This window comes from Lampetra planeri, chromosome 43, assembly GCF_965212315.1.
Source record: "Lampetra planeri chromosome 43, kcLamPlan1.2.h2, whole genome shotgun sequence".
NCBI lineage: Eukaryota > Metazoa > Chordata > Hyperoartia > Petromyzontiformes > Petromyzontidae > Lampetra > Lampetra planeri.
The window spans coordinates 6,743,390-6,761,737 of NC_136149.1; the positions used below are offsets into that span (position 1 = coordinate 6,743,390).

The 18,348-nt window shown below is 46.8% G+C and overlaps 1 protein-coding gene across 4 annotated transcripts; it reads right to left on the reverse strand.

Annotated features, from left to right (window-relative positions):
- Positions 1 to 573: 573 nt before the first annotated feature.
- Positions 574 to 18,335, reverse strand: LOC144732659 (centrosomal protein of 63 kDa-like). Of its 4 annotated transcripts, none has more exons than XM_078614191.1 (10): positions 18,000 to 18,335; positions 15,415 to 15,495; positions 14,131 to 14,308; positions 8,914 to 9,009; positions 7,369 to 7,497; positions 6,604 to 6,717; positions 5,596 to 5,832; positions 4,160 to 4,299; positions 1,798 to 2,134; positions 574 to 1,122 (listed from the first exon to the last, which is right to left on the reverse strand). In XM_078614191.1, exons 2-10 carry the CDS (start codon positions 15,453 to 15,455, stop codon positions 952 to 954), a joined length of 1,443 nt encoding a protein of 480 aa, XP_078470317.1. In that variant the 5' UTR covers positions 15,456 to 15,495; positions 18,000 to 18,335; the 3' UTR covers positions 574 to 951. The 4 variants fall into 4 exon arrangements, with proteins under 4 accessions (XP_078470317.1, XP_078470314.1, XP_078470315.1 ...); XM_078614188.1 differs by having other exon boundaries at positions 5,596 to 5,835; XM_078614189.1 differs by having other exon boundaries at positions 5,596 to 5,835; positions 18,093 to 18,232.
- Between the last annotated feature and the right edge of the window lie 13 nt (positions 18,336 to 18,348).

Consider the following 18,348-nt stretch of genomic DNA (forward strand, 5'->3'; position numbering starts at 1 on the left):
GACATGTAAGCAATGTTTACCTCATGATATACAAAACCTATAGACATCATCTAAAGGTCCTTCGAATCCGCTTCGAGATGCGAGTTCAAGACCATGAATACATTAACGCTGCGATTTGTAGTTGCAGAGAAACACCTTATATATTTATTGTCCCAGTCATCGCTATGGGGGGAAAAACAACTGATGGGTCTTCACTCAGGCATTTCTTGCCGGATTTTGACCACGTCTATGGGAGCCTTTAACATTGAAGCCTATGGGACCCCCTTGGACCCCCACCCCTTCCCAGAACCACCACGGACCCACCCCGGATGCCTCTTGACCTACACCAACACCCCCTCCAAGACCCTCCCAAGAAACCGACGGACCCACCGTGAACCACGTCAGATCTCCCCGGACCTCCCCCAGACCACAACCCGGACCCACTCCGGACCCCCCCACCATCAGACCCAGACCACAGATCCCTCGACCCGGATCCACCCCGCACTCCAGGTCACTGGATTCGTCGTGCATTATGCTAACCACATCAGCGCCACCGCTCTCCACTCACGCATGCACACACATATAGACAGACAGTTTTTTTACGTATTTTTTTTAATTCAAAAGCTAAACAATACTTAAGATAACCCCAAACCCAACCCAACCCCACACCCCAACCCTCAGCCTGGGAGATAAACATGGAAACCAGTAAACGCAGTTGTAACATGAAATGGGTGGAAACACAGAGCTGGTCACCCGCTATAGGCGATGACCTGGGACTTGAGATCCTTTTAGGGGGTCGATTCATGACAAGAGTGCTGGCTCGTCTGCCAAGCGGTATTAGCTGGGCATACACCCATGTTAATGACACATGAGACCTACTCACAAAACCAAGAAGAGAAACAAGTCTACGTGACCAAACACAGCTTTATGAATCTACGGGTTTTAGTTGCCCATTGTTACTCCACATACTGCTCATGCTGGGGACCCATGGGCTTGACCCAAGTGCTCAAGTGCGAGTCGAGTCTCTCTGCGCAGGCCGTCCATGTGCTCTTCAACCAGTCTCTCCAGATCCTTGGCACGCTTCGACTCTTCTTCCAAAAACTGTTCAACAGCCGCATCGGACCCAGCCGGCTCATCTGAAATCTACAACGTGCACGACTCAAAATCATTGAGGAAAGACAGGTCACGCTAAAATAATAACAACTAAAGAATTCTGGCTTCATGTTCTATAACGCTTGCAAGTGACTACTTTCATTTAAAAACCATGAACAATGGCCCATTGAACCTGTAATTTGCTGTGCATGTATAAAATGCACTGTAGGAGTACAAGTCCTAAACAAAGAAGCATGAATTCGCCATCACCTATTACAAAATATTAGCGATCTGTGGCTTAAGCAGGAATAAACAAAATAGTTGTGAGAGTTATTGTAAGGAAAATGTGGAATCAATTATGTCCTTAGGTTTTTTCGGTAAAGTCACGTAGGTAAAACATCAAAATTAATGAAAATCATTTTTTTATTTTGATGTTTTACCTACGTGACTTTACCGAAAAAACCTAAGAATATGATTCCTTGCAGTCACGAAAGCTTCAAATCTAGAATCAATTATGTCACTTTACGCTTAATTACATAAGTTTACTGAAAAAACACCGTGTACATAAGTAAAATATATATGGCCAATTGCATAAAACCCCTTAAGAGGATGATGTATGCCTCAGTTTATTTTTCAAAGCTGGATACATTCAGATATAAAAACACTAAATGTTTCATGTAGACTTAAGTGGCTTAACTGCAAAATCACCATCCGCAACAATCTTACCAGTAGATCCAGATCCTGTGTCTTCATTGTGTGAAACAATCTTCCTGGTTTATTAACACTGGCAAAGCTATCGTCTAGTTCATCATCAGACAAGGTTCTGGGGTAGGGTAGAGGTTCAAAGCTCGCAGCCAGAGGGGCAGCGTCGACGGCTGTCGCGTGCCTTGACCCAGCAGACTCTGCGGCCTTCAACTCAGACACGGGGTGTCCCTGCTCTCCTCCATCCGGTGGTGAAAACAGGCGCTGAATGTTAAACTGGAGCGGTTTCTCTGCGCCACCCAGTCGGCCGTGCGGCCCATGCATGTCACCTTCACTCCTTGTCCGCTGCTCCTTCACCGACCTGGGGATGCAGACACGGACACTCGAGTTGAAATTAGTGTTGCATCTTTGCCGTGTATGATTCAGCAGGATTTGCAAGCGCGAAGTGCTCTCATTATAACCTGAGCTGTTTTTATTTTCAATCACCAAGCTCTACGGAGGATCTAAATGATTAAGATGTTCTGCTTGCCGGCTGTGAATTACTGGGTAGTCATGCTTAGTTGATGGGGTACACCCATAACATGGCACATAACAAAACACATGGCACATATTGAGGGCAGTATTTGCAATATTCTTTGGGTCTTTCGGTAAAGCCACGTAGATAGAAAAATTATAAAAATATGACGTTTCGATCACAACACAAAAACTCGTCATCAGGTGCCCACAGATTCATGATCTGATCCCATCTGTGAAGGATGTGATCACTGACATGCAATACCCCGGTGCCTACAAACTAGGCTGTCTGCGGCAGTAGTTACATTGGGGAAACTAAGCGACATGTCTCGGACCGTGACCGTGTTCGTGAATATAAGGCAGATCTGAAACACGGTAGGACCAATAACTCAGCTGTGGCTGACCATTGTTTTAATGCTGTGGGCACACACGAAATTGATTTTTCCAAGACGAAGGTACTCTGCAAACCCACTGGCTATCAGCAAAGATTCGTTCATAAAGCCATCCAGATATATAAACACAGACACAATTTCAACCAAGAAGATGGGTACAAACTGAGCCATCATTGGAAGGACGTTATTAACCAGTTTAAGTCATAACTGGCTGTGATGTTTCCTTCCTACCTGCCGATGTTAGCAGTTACTTTCTACTCTCTGAGTTACATTACCAGGTTAAATGTCTCACTGTCTAACACAGCCACCGTTGCTCGTTGGCCTCTGTATTGTTGGTTTTCTGTTTTCCTACATTGACATGCTGATCTCTCACAATACAATGGCCATCTCCACAGCTTCGTAGACGTGGAGGTGGCCCAGCTCTCCGATCTTACATTTGCATGCAAATTTAATCTCTAGCCCCGCCCACTTCGCTTATGACACATGTCAAACCTTTATAAACATCCAGCCTCAGCATCTCTCCCGCTATATTTTTTCACCTGATGATGATTGCTTGTGTTGCAATTGAAACGTTGTGATATTTATTTAAATTTTTATTTTATTATTTTTCTATCTACGTGGCTTTACCGAAAGACCCAAATAATATGAATTCCTGCAGTCATGAATGCTTTAAGTCAAGTATTTGCAATGTTTATAAAAATATATATATATATAAAAGTGTACTTCTTTATAGTTAAAGTCAATGCCCAGTTTATTACGTAACATTGTAAGCTTTGTGTATGGAACATCTGAAAAACATCTCAATACAGCAATTATGGAATGCGAAATGTGATGAGTGGACATGTAAAGATGTGTCAATTAATGTACCTAATCGTGCATTTCAATACACATATCGATAACACTGAGGGGAATATATTTATTTTTCTTTTTTTAATTATATGCCAAGGTTACATATGGGGTAAACGGAGAGGATAAAGCTCATCATTTACAAATGGGACGGAACAAATGAGAATACAAACCAACATAAATATTAAATAATTGATACTTCAATCACACTCCTGAGCCATTACAATTCATGAAATGAGACTGGAGGTAATATGAAGATGTGGGGCTTGTGGTTGTTGGGGAGCCGTAGGGTATCGGTTAGTGCGCTACGCTACATATGCAGCAACTCGAGTTCGATTCTCGTTCACCGTCACCAACACCAGTGACCATTATCTGAACCAGTTCTGGGCCTCTCCTTTATCGACTCAGCCTCAAATGAGTACCTGGTGCAGTATGTAAACATCAGCACTAGGAAACAAAGACGGCTGGGCGTGGTGCTGGCCACCCACCCCCTCGTGTCCCGTGCCGGCCTTCATAGGTGCTATTCGCTAACAGCACTTGCCCCAAAAGTCTGCTAAAGCTACACAGGGGATCGTTGGGGGGTGGCAAGTAGTTAAGTGGCGACTCATGCGGGGGACTGCGTGGCCAGGACACACCGCTCTTCACATCGCTCCATCTCGGGGACGTGATGAGACAGCACGGCGGCGGCAGAGCACAGGGCAGCCAGCTCACTCCGCAGCTGTCTGTTCTCCAGCTCCAGCTGCCCAACGGACACAGCGCTGCCCTCCCGTCTGTCCTGCATGGAATCAAAATCAGAATCTCTATTTACCCTGGACTGAATCCGATGAGCTATGAAGCTGTTTTTCACAGATGTCCAGGAGGGGCGTGACAGGTTACAACAGGCAATACAAAAAAAACGATAGCAGTGTCAAGTAGAGAAAAGGTAAGAAAGTCACTAAAAATATAAATATATACATCTATATATATAAAAGGGAAATTTGTGAATGTGTGTCTGTTCGAAATGTTTAGCATGCTTCCCGACATGCAACAAACTTGAAATTTGGCATGTGGGTAGTTTCCAGACTGTACACAATGCAAAAAGTATAAAAATAGACTTTTGTACTTCTTTGGGAGGGGAAGGGGGGCGCAATAATGTATATATTTTGCACGGCAAGTGAGCGGTGATGTCACATCTGTGATGTCACGCAGCGTCACGCAGTGTGCCTGCTGACGTCACGCATCCCCCCCCCCAAACCCTCCGCGTAGGCCGTGTATTAATCCAAGACAAGAATCCAAGTCTCGGGCGAAGCCGGGTAGTAAAGCTAGTAAAGTATAAAATAGAATGTGCATAAGTACATTCCTGCTAACTCTTCAACACTAAACGCAAGCTTGGGGGCAGTCCATAAATGACGTCACGCGATTTTGGACGATTTTTGACCCCCCCCTCTCGTCACACGGCGTCACAAAAAGTCAGACCACTCCTATATAAGGAACAAAACAGTAAGACTTCTCCACAAATCTGGCTGTCACCTGATGAAGCTAGTTGTAATAACTGGCGAAACGTCGTACTCGGTTTGTAAATGTTATGGCTTGGCTCTCCAACACACCGGTGTGCTGTACTAGTATACTACACTATACACTACACTATACACTACACTTGTGCTGTACTCGTGACGAATTGGCATGTTCTGTTTACGTGACAACCCTTCCTATTTGGCTGTGCCGGATGGTGGCGGGTTTTAATGATACATTTATATATTCACGCGATCTAACCCAAAAACCTCTATTATGGATATTGGTCGCGGAAGCCTACGTGTTAAACCGGCTGCTGCTGCTGATGTGTAAACGGGAAAAGCAGCAAATGAGTCCAGACTGAAGTCGATTTGTAAAGCAAGCCGAGTATCCCAAATGCTGTTCGTTGTGCTAAAATGGAATGTGCACCCACCTTTAAATAAACTGCTAGATGGCTGCAGAAAATGTAAATGGTCAACAATCCTAAAGTCAACTATAACAACAAAACTTGATCATCCACAGGCAATGACGCGAGCACTCTGCCGTGGGTGTGCGAGAGGACGGTGCGACGGCGCCCTACATGTTGGCACGTGCGGTGTAGCTCCTCGCGCAGACGCTGCCTGTTCTCCGCCTCTGGCCCACACGCAGCCTCCGCCTCGTGCAGGTCCTCTCCGAGCTGCTGCACTGCACCCCGATCGGACTGCAGCACCTTGCTGGCTTTTTCCAGTTGGCTTTGTAGGAGCGACATCGCACATTGATCCTTCTCCTCCACTGAATTCTGCCAGCAGATCAACTGGGCCTGGTAGTTCAGCGATTGCTGCTGTGAAAGCATCAGGCACAAACATGATTATCCACTTCCAAATTACCTTTAAATGGTAATGGGTTTGTATTTCTCAAAATTATGATTATTGCTATACTTGTTAACTGAGGGAGTCCTCACCGAGTCTCAACTTTTTCAGGAGGGTCCTAATACTTTTTTGCAGTCAGGGGCAACGACTGCTCTGTATTTCCCAATGAGGTCATTTGTGAATCGTTTATAAAAGTTTTTCAAACTTGGATCATGACACCGGGACACAATGGCCGCCTCGTTGCCATTAAAGCAATTTCGACGCAGATAATCATAACTCTGCAACAAACTGTTAATAGCACAACCACTCTGCCCTGTCACCGCCCCATGTGGCAATGCAGAGACACGCTGCATTCCTTTGGAGCTCTTTTCATACGGCAGTAGCAATATCCTTGTGATGGATTGCACGCATGAAATTTTTATTTAGCATCTGCAAGTACAAGCTGATTTCCTGCTCGAATGAGCAAGGGGTCGGTGCTCATTTCCTGTTGACAGCCCTGAACCAGTTGTTTAATTTCCACATTCCTATGGCGGGGGCGAGTTTTTCCATAGAGACCACCGTCGACTTCCTCATAAAACAGAGACTTATTTTATTGATCCCAGAGGGATTATGGGCTGAGTCAACAACCAAACAGGATGTGAACTCGCAACCCTCCGATTAACAGCCTCTTGCTCTACTGCCGAGCCGCTTGGCCGGTTAAATTTGTATTAACGTGCTCGCTGCTGGAATGTACAACCTACCTGTATGGCTGTGCATTCTTCAGCTAGAGCTCTCCTCTGTGACTCCAGATGGGCCACCTGCTCTTGGTGCATGATCCTCTGCTTCTCCCACTCCAGTGACTGACTTCGGAACTCCTGAAAGAATTCACCACTTGTAAGCATTTGATCCGCTTGATATTCCTGTAATCTATATGTATAAAAGGGATATTTGTGAATGTGTGTCTGTTCGAAATGTTTAGCATACTTCCCAACATGCAACAAGCCTGAAATTTGGCATGTGGGTAGCTAATTACACTTATAAAAGACATATCATCATCAGCCATGGAAAAGCCACTGCTAGATAAAGACCTCCACAAGCTGACTACATCATTCACAGTCAGTGTTATAATCTACCTACTACCTGCACATGAGATGAGCAGTGCGGTTAACAATGAGTGGTGTGCCGCATGCTGGACTCAACAGTGAGGGGTGCAATACATTCTGTACTCAACAATGAGTGCTGCGTCATATTCTGTAACCAACAAAGGGTGGTGCGCCACATGATGGACTCAAAAATGGTTGCTGCACCCTACACTCTACAATGGGTGGTGCGCCGCATGTCATTCCTCATTACGCAATTGCGCACCACGACCACCTCGGTACTCGTGGGCAGCCCTGCCACGGAATCCTAAAAGAAAATTGACTGTCCGGTGGGTGCAAGTGGTGAGTGTGAATATTACACGAGCATCACAACACACGGTCCAGGTGGCAGGGGGGGGGCCTTTGTTGTAGCGGTGGCATCGTTACCTCCAGCTTCTGGCACAGGTGGCCCAGCTCTGCACTGGCGAGACTGCCATCCGTGTCCTGTCGGATCCGACTCGCCTGGCGCCGCTGATGCCGTTGGAGTTTCTCATAACTGCCCTTCAGCTTGCCGAGCTGCAGGCAGGAAATAGCGGGCTCGAGCTGGGCACACGGCACGCTATGAAGAGCTCCACCACCAATACTTTCACTCGAGGGTTGTTAAACGATAATCGGTAAATTGGGAACCATTATAAGAATCAATTACCAATTCTGTTTCCAGTGCAATGTTAGTATGCAAATGCTCAAACCGCTTAGCAGCAGGCCAAAGGGTAAATAACGGATTGGTAAATAAAAGGTAAACGTGCAGCCCACAATTTCTTGCTCACACCACGACTGGCAAAAGGCCTGCACTCGAGGCAGCTCTTGGAAGGTTTTTTGTCTCCTCTTCCACACTGACCACTGGGAACACCTATACTTTACCCCACCACGCGCGACGTGCCGATCGACTTCCGTACACCCATTTTATACACTTGGGCGGACGGGGGAGGGGGGAAACGGGAAACTCTCCCCATTGTTTCAACCGCCAAGCCAGCGACCTTTTTAGATGGCAAGTCCAGTTTTCTAAGTTCCCAATCATTTCACGACAAAAGCTCCCTTCATTTCTGTACTCCGTTACTGTCTGCTTTTCCCTAACTTCATATATTTCCTACGCTCTACCCTTCACACTCCATACATCTACTTGCCATGTCTCCACTTTTCCGACTACACAAATCAGCCACACTGCTGCCCATCTCCATCTCTCGCTCTGTGCATGTCTGCCTCTCAATGCATGTCTTGCTTCTAATTCCACACACCTATATATATGCATCTCCAATTTCTCACTCCACACATGTGCACTTGTGATAACCTAGGTTATCATAGTCACGTGTTTATAAACCTACTCACATATATCCTGCTGCTCGTGCCCAGCAACAGCGCGGTCACTGTGATGCATCACGAGTGAGTGTCGGACCACATGGAGCGGAATATGTGAAGGGTGCAATGTGTGAAGATGGCAGGGGAGAGGAGACACAGTGAGCGAGAGAAGCCGCAGCAAAACAACTCGTGAAGTGCGCCCCGAAGAAGCACGAACACCGAGCTTGAGAAGACAGACGGTGGAAGGAAAGGGATAGGGGTTAAGAACGGTGGAGGCGTAATTGTTTAAAGATAGATGTGGGACAGCGGTAGGGAACACATAGTGGCAACATTTAACAGTGCATAGAGATGTTTGGGACCCAAAAATGTGATAAAACATGTGAAACAATGCAAGAAATGGGAACTTAATAACTCGTTTAACAAACATGGAAAACATACGTTGAAAAATTAAACACTGTGATAATGTTTATAAACAATATACTTGACTTTTTTTTTTATTAAAGGTGATTTACAATTTTTTAAATGGTGAATTGCAACAGCATCTGATAAGAAGCGACCATCGTCGTGGTTTATTTCAGATTACAAATGCACACCGATGGCACGGAAACAAGAGGCTGAGAACAAGCCAAGGCAAACCTGATCTTTGCAATACTTGAGCTCCTCTTCATACCGCTGAGCCACCGCCGCGTGGGAGGTCTCCGCCGTCTCCAGCTGCTGCTTTAGCATGCCCACCTGCGTGCACGGCACTCCCAAATGTCAGCGCTATCTATCGATGCATTCTGTTCGCCGAGCTCGAGTGCCACCTTCACGCATGGAGGGTTTCCAGTTCAAATCCTGGTCAGGAGCCAACTTGGCCAATGGTCCGCGTGCTACTATTAACAATAAACGTTTGTGGTAAGTCAGAAGAGATTGTTCTAAGGGGAGACTGGAGTCCACCACACTAGTGTGGAATTTACACCTCTGACTCACCACAAGGAAACCACTGTTGTGTAATGGAATTGCGTGTGGTGGGCTAAAGTGAAGGAAACACCCTCCTCCCTTTGAACATCTATCTATATATATAAGTCGAAAATTGTCTGTTTGTGGGTTTGTTTGTGGGTTTGTGTGTGTTCGCGCGTTTGCGAACGATTTGCCTCTCCAACGAAAGGGGTTTACGTAAAAAAAAAATTGCCAGGTACCACGCCGTAAGCCCCGCGGTGAGCAAGCACTATTCCTTTTACACATCCGTCAACCTTAAATTAGTTTAATTAGCGATTTAGTGTGATTTGTGTGCGCTTCCCTTTTATTTATTTATTTATGACGCATGCACGACCATACCAACTCACGCCTTTTGTGGGGGGGGACGGCCCATGCCAACTCGCACGCCTTCGGTAGGAGTGAGGGGGACATTTTCTTTCGCGTAAAAAATGCTATAAAAATACACTAAACGCTGACGTTAATTCTTCACTGTGTGATGTCCCCCCCACCCCGATGTGTGCAGTTATTGCTGCTATTCAGTCGCTAGATGCTACCACTATAGGCCGTAGATATTACTGCAGAGCGGCCAGGGAGATCGTGGCTGGGAGGGGGGGGGTCAGGGGTAGCAGCCCAGCAGCCAGCCTGCCAAGGTGCCACCTCGGCCGGCTGGACAATCTAGGCGAGGCCAGAGGTTCTGCACGGGACTAGGCCTCACCACGCCACTGTCAGGTGAGTACTTTGTGCTATAGTCGATACATACTGCTATAGAGTCAGCATGTACTACTGTAGTGATAGCAGGTACCACCACAGTCGGTATGCACTGCTGTAATAATAGCTGGTACCACCAATCAGTATGCACTGCTGTCATAATAGCAGGTACCACCACAGTACGCACTTCTGTTAGATTTTTAAGAGTAGTTTTGAAATATTTTTAAGACCCGGGCAACGCCGGGTACTTCCCGCTAGTCTTACCTATAACGTCATTCTTTGTCTGTCTGTCTGTGTGTGTTCATGCGCTTGCAAGGGATTTGGCTCTCAAACGGTGGGGTTTACGTAAAAAAAATTTAGCCAGGTACCACGCCGTAAGCCCCGTCCTTGGCATAGGCTATTCCTTTTCCACGTCCGTCACCTTTAAATTAGTAAAATTAGCTATTTTATGAGATTTTGCTATATTTATTTATTCTTTGCGCGACATCGACCGTACCAATTCGCGCGCATTCGGTGGGGTTGAGGGGGACATTTCCTTTCATGCGTTTTACATGCAATAAATATAGACATAACGCTGCGGATATTTCTTCACAGTGTGATGTCCTCTTCGCCCCCCCCCACCCCCAACACGATGCGTGTAAGTTTATACTACAGAGTCCGTAGATAATTACATTTCTTAGATAGCATTATTGTTGCACGGGCGGGGGGATGGTGGGGGGGGGTGAGGTAGCGGCCCAGCCCCCAGCCTGGCAACGTGCCACCTCTGCCGGATCGGCAATCTAGGCCAGGACGGGGGCTCCGCACGAAACTCGGCCTCACCACGGCTATGGTAAGTACAATATCCTTGCTTCTTACGCTACAACCACATACGTACAAAACTGTTATTTTATTAATCACCTTGGAAACATTCTATTATTTTGGTTTGTGTGCTCACAACACATTTTCTTTGCTTCTAACTTGCGCATTACTTTCATCTATATTATTGTGTCACCTCATGTTCAAATACACCTATTTATGCAAAGGGGATATTCTACTATTTTTGTTTGTGTGCTCACAACAAATATTTTTTGTTCATAACTTGCCCATTACTTTCATCTTTATTGTTGTCAACTCACGTTCAAATACACCTATTTATGCTAATATCACCTTCCTATTATTACATAACTTATCTTTACTTACACTTGAGGAGTTCATATTATTTGCCTCTTTCTGTTACGTCACGTAGCTACAAACATTGTAATGCATTTTGCATTTGTCACTATGCCATACAAACCATACAAATAGCACATCTAACATTTTGTGCTTATAACTTGGACATTACTTTAATCTTCATTATTGTGTCAACTCACGTTTAAAATATACTTATTTTGGAAAATATTACCTTCCTATTAAACAGGACCCTGCGGGGTGGGCTGGTAGGAATAATACTAATACCGGTACAGGGATATCGACCGGGTATAGAGGAGTTAAAAAAAGAAAATGATTTGTGCATGGGGGGTGAGCGATGACGTCCACACCCCCCTCCCCACTGACCCGCGCGCCCACAGAGCAATGACGTCAACACCCCCCTCCCCACTGACCCGCGAGCCCACAGAGCAATGACGTCCACACCCCCCTCCCCACTGAACCGCGAGCCCACAGAGCAATGACGTCCACACCCCCCTCCCCACTGACCCGCGCGCCCACAGAGCAATGACGTCCACACCCCCCTCCCCACTGACCCGCGCGCCCACAGAGCAATGACGTCAACACCCCCCTCCCCACTGACTCGCGCGCCCACAGAGCAAGGATTGCAACAGGCGATGTCATTGGCTGCGCCGGATGCGACGGCCATCTTGTTTAGTTCATTTAGTTCACAAATCGCGGGGGGAGCGGGCGGCCATCTTGTCGGACAGACGGACAGCCTCGCGAAGCCTGTCGCAGTAGGCCTCGCGAAGCCTCCTGCACTAGGCCTCGCGAAGCCTCCTGCAGTAGGCCTCGCGAAGCCTTCTGCACTAGGCCTCGCGAAGCCTTCTCTGCAGTAGGCCTCGCGAAGCCTTCTCTGCAGTAGGCCTCGCGATGCCTTCTCTGCAGTAGGCCTCGCGAAGCCTGCCGCACTAGGCCTCGCGAAGCCTGCTGCACTAGGCCTCGCGAAGCCTTCTCTGCAGTAGACCTAGCGAAGCCTTCTGCACTAGGCCTCGCGAAGCCTTCTCTGCAGTAGGCCTCACGAAGCCTTCCCTGCAGTAGGCCTCGCGAAGCCTTCTCTGCAGTAGGCCTCGCGATGCCTTTTCCGCAGTAGGCCTCGCAAAGCCTGCCGCACTAGTCCTCGCGAAGCCTGCCGCACTAGGCCTCGCGCCGTGCTTTTCGTGCACAAATAAGGCGATTAAATGTATCTCGTCTCTGTGTTAATAAATGTATCTTGTCTCTGTGTTAAAAAAACGTGCTGCGTTTCAGTAAAGTAAATTTGAAGCGAAGTTTAAAGTTTCGCCGTGAGGCGCCGGAAGCGACGGCCATCTTGTTTAGTTCACAGATCGCAGGGGGAGCGGGCGGCCATCTTGTCGGACAGACGGACGGACGGACACATTAATCTATTGGTGGTCTGGTCCACTTCGTTCCTACCAGTATTACATTACTTATCTTCACTTACAGCTTTCGTCATTGCAGGATTTCATAATCTTTGCATATTTCTGTTCCGTGCACTACCATACACACAATACCATACACACCATGCTAACCACATTAACGTACACACAATTCCAGAAACACACTACTAAATACATCACGGTATACACACAATACCATACACACCATGGTATATACATAATACCATACACACCATGGTATACACACCCTGCTATACACACAAAACAATACATACAATACCATACACACCGTTTTAAAATAATCACCTGGGAAATATTACAATCACAATGTTTGTGTGCGGACAAATAATATTTCTGTTCCTTGCTTCTTCCGCTAAACTCATGTACATTGAAAGTGTGTGTAAGTCGATGTGTCTGTCTGTCTTTTTCACCCGGGCAATGCAGGGTACTTACCGCTAGTGTCTAATAAATGTGGAAGGGTAGACAGAATTACCTGTTGAGCTCCCTTTAGCGGAGGCTCTTCCACCAGCAGTGGAACGAGCAAGCTATTTACAGGACTTTACCTGCCTCGGCACAGCCAAGAGAGTTGAGCGGCGCCCATGGAAACACTCTGAAAGTCTGACTGCAGTGAAGCGAAGAATTTACAAGACAAACATGAGGGCTTGCCCAATATGTACTGTGACGATTTCAGTTTTAACTGCGCATACACACGTCACAACAAGACGCTTGACAGAGCAGGATTCTCGTTGTACATGTTGATAGCTACTGCCTCTTTGCATAAACTAGACTATGCTGACATCATATGCAAATCAATCTCCCCTCTAAAAAAACCTTTGGATTTGCTGAATCCTATCTTTCACTCTGCCTTGCGCTTTATCAACTACTCCACTCATCGCTGTGATCTTAACTCCAAAACCAGTTGTCACCCACACATATATAACTCAGTCCCTCGCCTAATCAAAAGTGGTTATTCAGGACCAAAACTCTCAAAATTCTAGACGCCCCACAAGCACTGAAGTGCACTGTAGCGAGGACACACAACTCGCATCTCTCACGGTTCTCACGCGTTCTGTGTTGATGCCCCAAACACCTGGAATTCCATCGCTACGAAGAAATGTCTTTGATTCATCTCACATCTTAATCACAACGCGAAGCAAAACTGTCAATTATTTATATCGTCATTTGAATTTGCATTTCACTTGCACATACTTGTATGTTTACATATAAGTACAATGGTAGTCACCCTTTATCTGTTTTCTGTAACTCACTGGTAATTGTATTATTATCAGTCTAAAAATGATTTGCCCGAGCTGACTTGCATTACGGGGAATTGGTTAACATCTGATTTACGTTTGTGCAATATTGTCGATGTCTCATCTTATGCAGTTGTTTTTTGTACCGATTTCTACTTGCTTCATAGCTGTACTCTATTTTATTTGTTTTACTTTTCATCATTTAGGTGACCAAGTTCACTCTTGCAAATTAGACTATCCCTGCTCTCTTGGGTTCTCACCTATTTAAACAAATAAGACTTCAACTGGTCATGTCCATTCAGACACCATGCAAATGCAATGCTAATGACCGAGTAAGCAAAAAGAAGCCCCACCTCCTGGTGCTTGCGTTCCAGCGTGGAGCGGCAGAGGAAGAGCTCCTGCTCACGCACCTCCAGGCGGGCCGACAGCGCCTGCAGCTCACGCTCCCACTCCTGCTTGCGTTGTCCCACCATCACATCGATCTGCCGCATCAGCTCCTGCAGTTCTGCTTCACATGATGTCAGCTGACCCCTGTGTAAAAGATCGACAACGGACCTGGCAAAAACTCTCATGATCCAGGTGTGAACATCCAGCAGACACCAAACGTTGGGACCAAACCTGCAAGGGCTTAGCAAGGTGAGTGGGCCATATTACCACGTTACACCTACACAAGGTAACCATGTCCTCCTCGATCCGCAGATATTTGTTTGTTTACAATTGTATTTTACCAGGTAAGGCCCACTGAGCTGCTATATAGCTATTTTTCAGAAGCGACCTGGCCACAAATGATAGCTCAGCCAAGTGGCTTATAATGTAAAAATTTACAGCAGCCAAATACTTGAAACGCCTGTTTCTCAATGTGGTGGAAAAACCGGAGGACCTGGAGAAAAATCTACAAATATACAACAAGCGTCAAGGTCAGGATCAAACCCACGATTTCCTGCATAATAGGAGAGGTAGTTAACATCTCGCCACCGTGACGAATTCCATTAATGGGTGTTTGGCATGTGGGAGGAAACCAGAGTACCTGGAGAAAGCCCACACATATGGATTTAAGAATATTTATTGTACTATGTACTTCGATCTCCTGGCCACCCCACAGCCCATGCCTACAATACCTGGTATTCTCAGGTAATCCCCGATCCAAGTACTATATAAGCACAACGCTATGCAGCATCCGAGATGTGATAACATAAAGAGCATCAAGGGTGATTTGTCCAAGAAATGTGTAATCATACAGTAATACATTGATTTATGTCTCCCCCTTTGTCGTTTCCAAAATACATAATCACTTTATTCATACCTCTACCTGATTTGCATCGCCTCAACCCCACACTTATGTTGCTGACAAAATCCGTCCTTTCTCGTATCCGTTGTCTCTCAGCCTTCGCCTCCATTTACTACCCTGTGAATTGCTTTGATTTACGTTGGGTCAATATTCGTCGTCGCACCTTTCAGGAACGCATCCCCGATGTAAACCGAGGCATGACTGTACATGCTGGCGAATCCACCGCCACAGAGCTTCTGTGGTGTAGTGACCACCACATTCAACTTGCAATCCACAACCACTATGATTGGTGAGCACCATGACTAGGGGCCTCAGTGCACAAGCTCCACGAAAGCAACACCCTCCTCACCTCGCTAGGCCATCGAGGCCCAGCTCCAGCAGGCGCTCCATGACACACGCGGGACCACACTTTCAATCCCCGTTTGGGCGTCTGAAAAATAAAGCACAGGTACATTTGCAATGAAGGACTCCAAAGGCGGCACTTCTTGGATAAAGTTTATTATCCTTAACAACGTCCAGTGCCTACCGCCAGCCAACACCTTCCCTCTCTTGAGCGCCTCCTGCTTCCCCCCTCCCTGTTTCCTTTTATCCTCCCCTCTCCAATCCCCGGCCATGCCTTCCTTCTAATCAATCCCTCTGCTCCTCTTCTAACAGTCCCCAACAGATCCCTTGCGCCTCTTTAAAACATTCCCGCCTTCTCCCTCTTTCAAACCTTTCCAACCAATCACCATCTTGCAAGCCACATTCTAGCTATCCTGATGCAGTAGCGCCACCCCATTATGGTGTTCAAGATATCCGTGTCACCCCATGTCTTACAAAGACGCTATCCAAGGATGCCTAACATTCTTACCCATTGAGAATGTCTGGCACGTCACAGTACAAACACAAGGGACACTCCTCATATCCGTGCATACTGCTTGCTGGGCAAGGTGCTCGTCAAGCACAAGATGTTGCCATTGTTGGCGAGTCCCGGGGCGTGTGGATTTGCGTCATTGCGTTGTCTCCGGAATTCGTAGCGCACCGAAGCGCTAACCGCTACGCGCCCACGCACAATGTTTTCGACTCGACTCGGCTAAACCGAGTCAAAAACGATGTGTATGCGGGGACAGTGGTCCCTCGGTTTACGATGCCATCGATTAATGATATTTCAATAAACGATCCGTCTCCCATAGGGTCCCATTGTTTCGATAAATGATACATTTTCGCTTAATGATGACTCGGCAGACCTCAGCCAATCAGCAATGCCCTTTTATGAGCGTTTTATGAGCAACTGGCTACTAGATTTCCAATGGTTGATGTGCGTTGCTTATGGAAAGCAGCTCTCGTGAATACTTAAGTGTTTTTTTTTAGTTAGAAAAGATTAATAATAGCAACTACAATTAATGTAAAGAAAGACAATACGTCTTAAAGCTTTCGTGACTGCAGGAATTCATATTATTTGGGTCTTTCGGTAAAGTCACGTAGATAGGTTCAAAGAAAATAACAAAAAAACTACGATGTTTCGATCGCAACACAAGCGTTCGTTATCAGGAAGAGGCGGTTAGCTGCTAAAGGGAAACTGTTTATAAAGGATTAAAAAGGGCGTAGCCCAAATGTCAGCAGCCAATGTTAATGTCAGTGGTGGGCAGCGACCGCGACGGTGGTGGGTTTTCCCACCAATCAAAGGGCTGCCCAGTAAGAATTAGCATGTTAATGTAAAATCGTTGAGCTGCCTCCACGGCCAGCGCCCTGAGGTGGCTATGTTAATGTAAGAGATGAGCATGTTGCTGTGAGAGATTAGCATGTTAATGTGAGAGATTAGCATGTTAATGAGAGATTAGCATGTTAATGGTAGATCGCAAAGAAAAAACCTCGAGCTCAGTGAGCGGGGTGGCTGTTAGGATGAGAATTTTTACTTGTTAATGTAAAATCAGAGTCGAAAATAACATCGGAAGGTGGTAGGAAGGAAACATCACAGCTAGTTATGACTTAAACTTGTTGATAACGTCCTTCCAATGATTGCTCAGTTTATACCCATCTTCTCGATTTAAATTGTGTCTGTGTCTATAAATACGGATGGCTTCATGAACGAATCATTGTTGATAGCCAGTGGGTTTGCAAAGTCTTAGAGAAGGTACTTCTTAAACCCACAACACTCACATGACCAGAATCCGTCTCAGATAAGCAGCTCAAAACGCCAACAACAAGTCTCGCTTCAAGCTGCCGAAGGGTCCAAGCTCTATACTCTTTGGTTCTTTCGGTAAAGTCACGTAGGTATAAAATAAATTAAATCACGACGTTTCGGGCGCAACACAGGCGTCCTTCATCAGGTGGGACAACCCACAGCAAGAAACAATTGCTGAAGTGGGCAAAAGGGGGCTGCTGCAAGTCCTCTTGACATCATTCTCACAAAGCCCCCTGCCAACCTCAGCCAGGGTCGTGAGGCGAACACCTCCTGCGGCCACGTAACATCACGGCACGCGTGTGTAAGTACCCTGGCTATCCCACGTACACACTCACACGAGGACACTCACACGAGGACACTCACACGAGGACACTCACACGAGGACACTCACACGAGGACACTCACACGAGGACACTCACACGAGGACACTCACACGAGGACACTCACACGAGGACACTCACACGAGGACACTCACACGAGGACACTCACACGAGGACACTCACACGAGGACACTCACACGAGGACACTCACACGAGGACACTCACACGAGGACACTCACACGAGGACACTCACACGAGGACACTCACACGTGGACACTCACACGTGGACACTCACACGTACACACTCACACGTACACACTCACACGTACACACTCACACGTACACACTCACACGTACACACTCACACGTACACACTCACACGTACACACTCACACGTACACACTCACACGTACACACTCACCGTTGACGCTCACTCGCACGCGCTCTCACCGGAGTACAATTTGCAGCGGCACATTCACCACCGTGCTTCCACGATCTCTCCCCTGCGGCGCTCGTGTACCCTCTGTCGCCTGTAACTCTCACCGGAGCCGGCTGCCGCTGTCGTTGCCGCCAAGAGACGGCGGGAAGTACACACACACACGTTGCCCACGTGCCGCGCGTGTGTGTGTACATGTGTGTAATGTACACACACACACGTTGGCACATGTAACACACACAATAATAACAACGCGGGCGTGGCGCTCACACTCTAACGATTCGTCGATTATCCATAGCTAGCTTGCTCGCGCGTATCGATTAATCGATTGCAACCACAACGGTGACCCCGGAAGTTATGGCT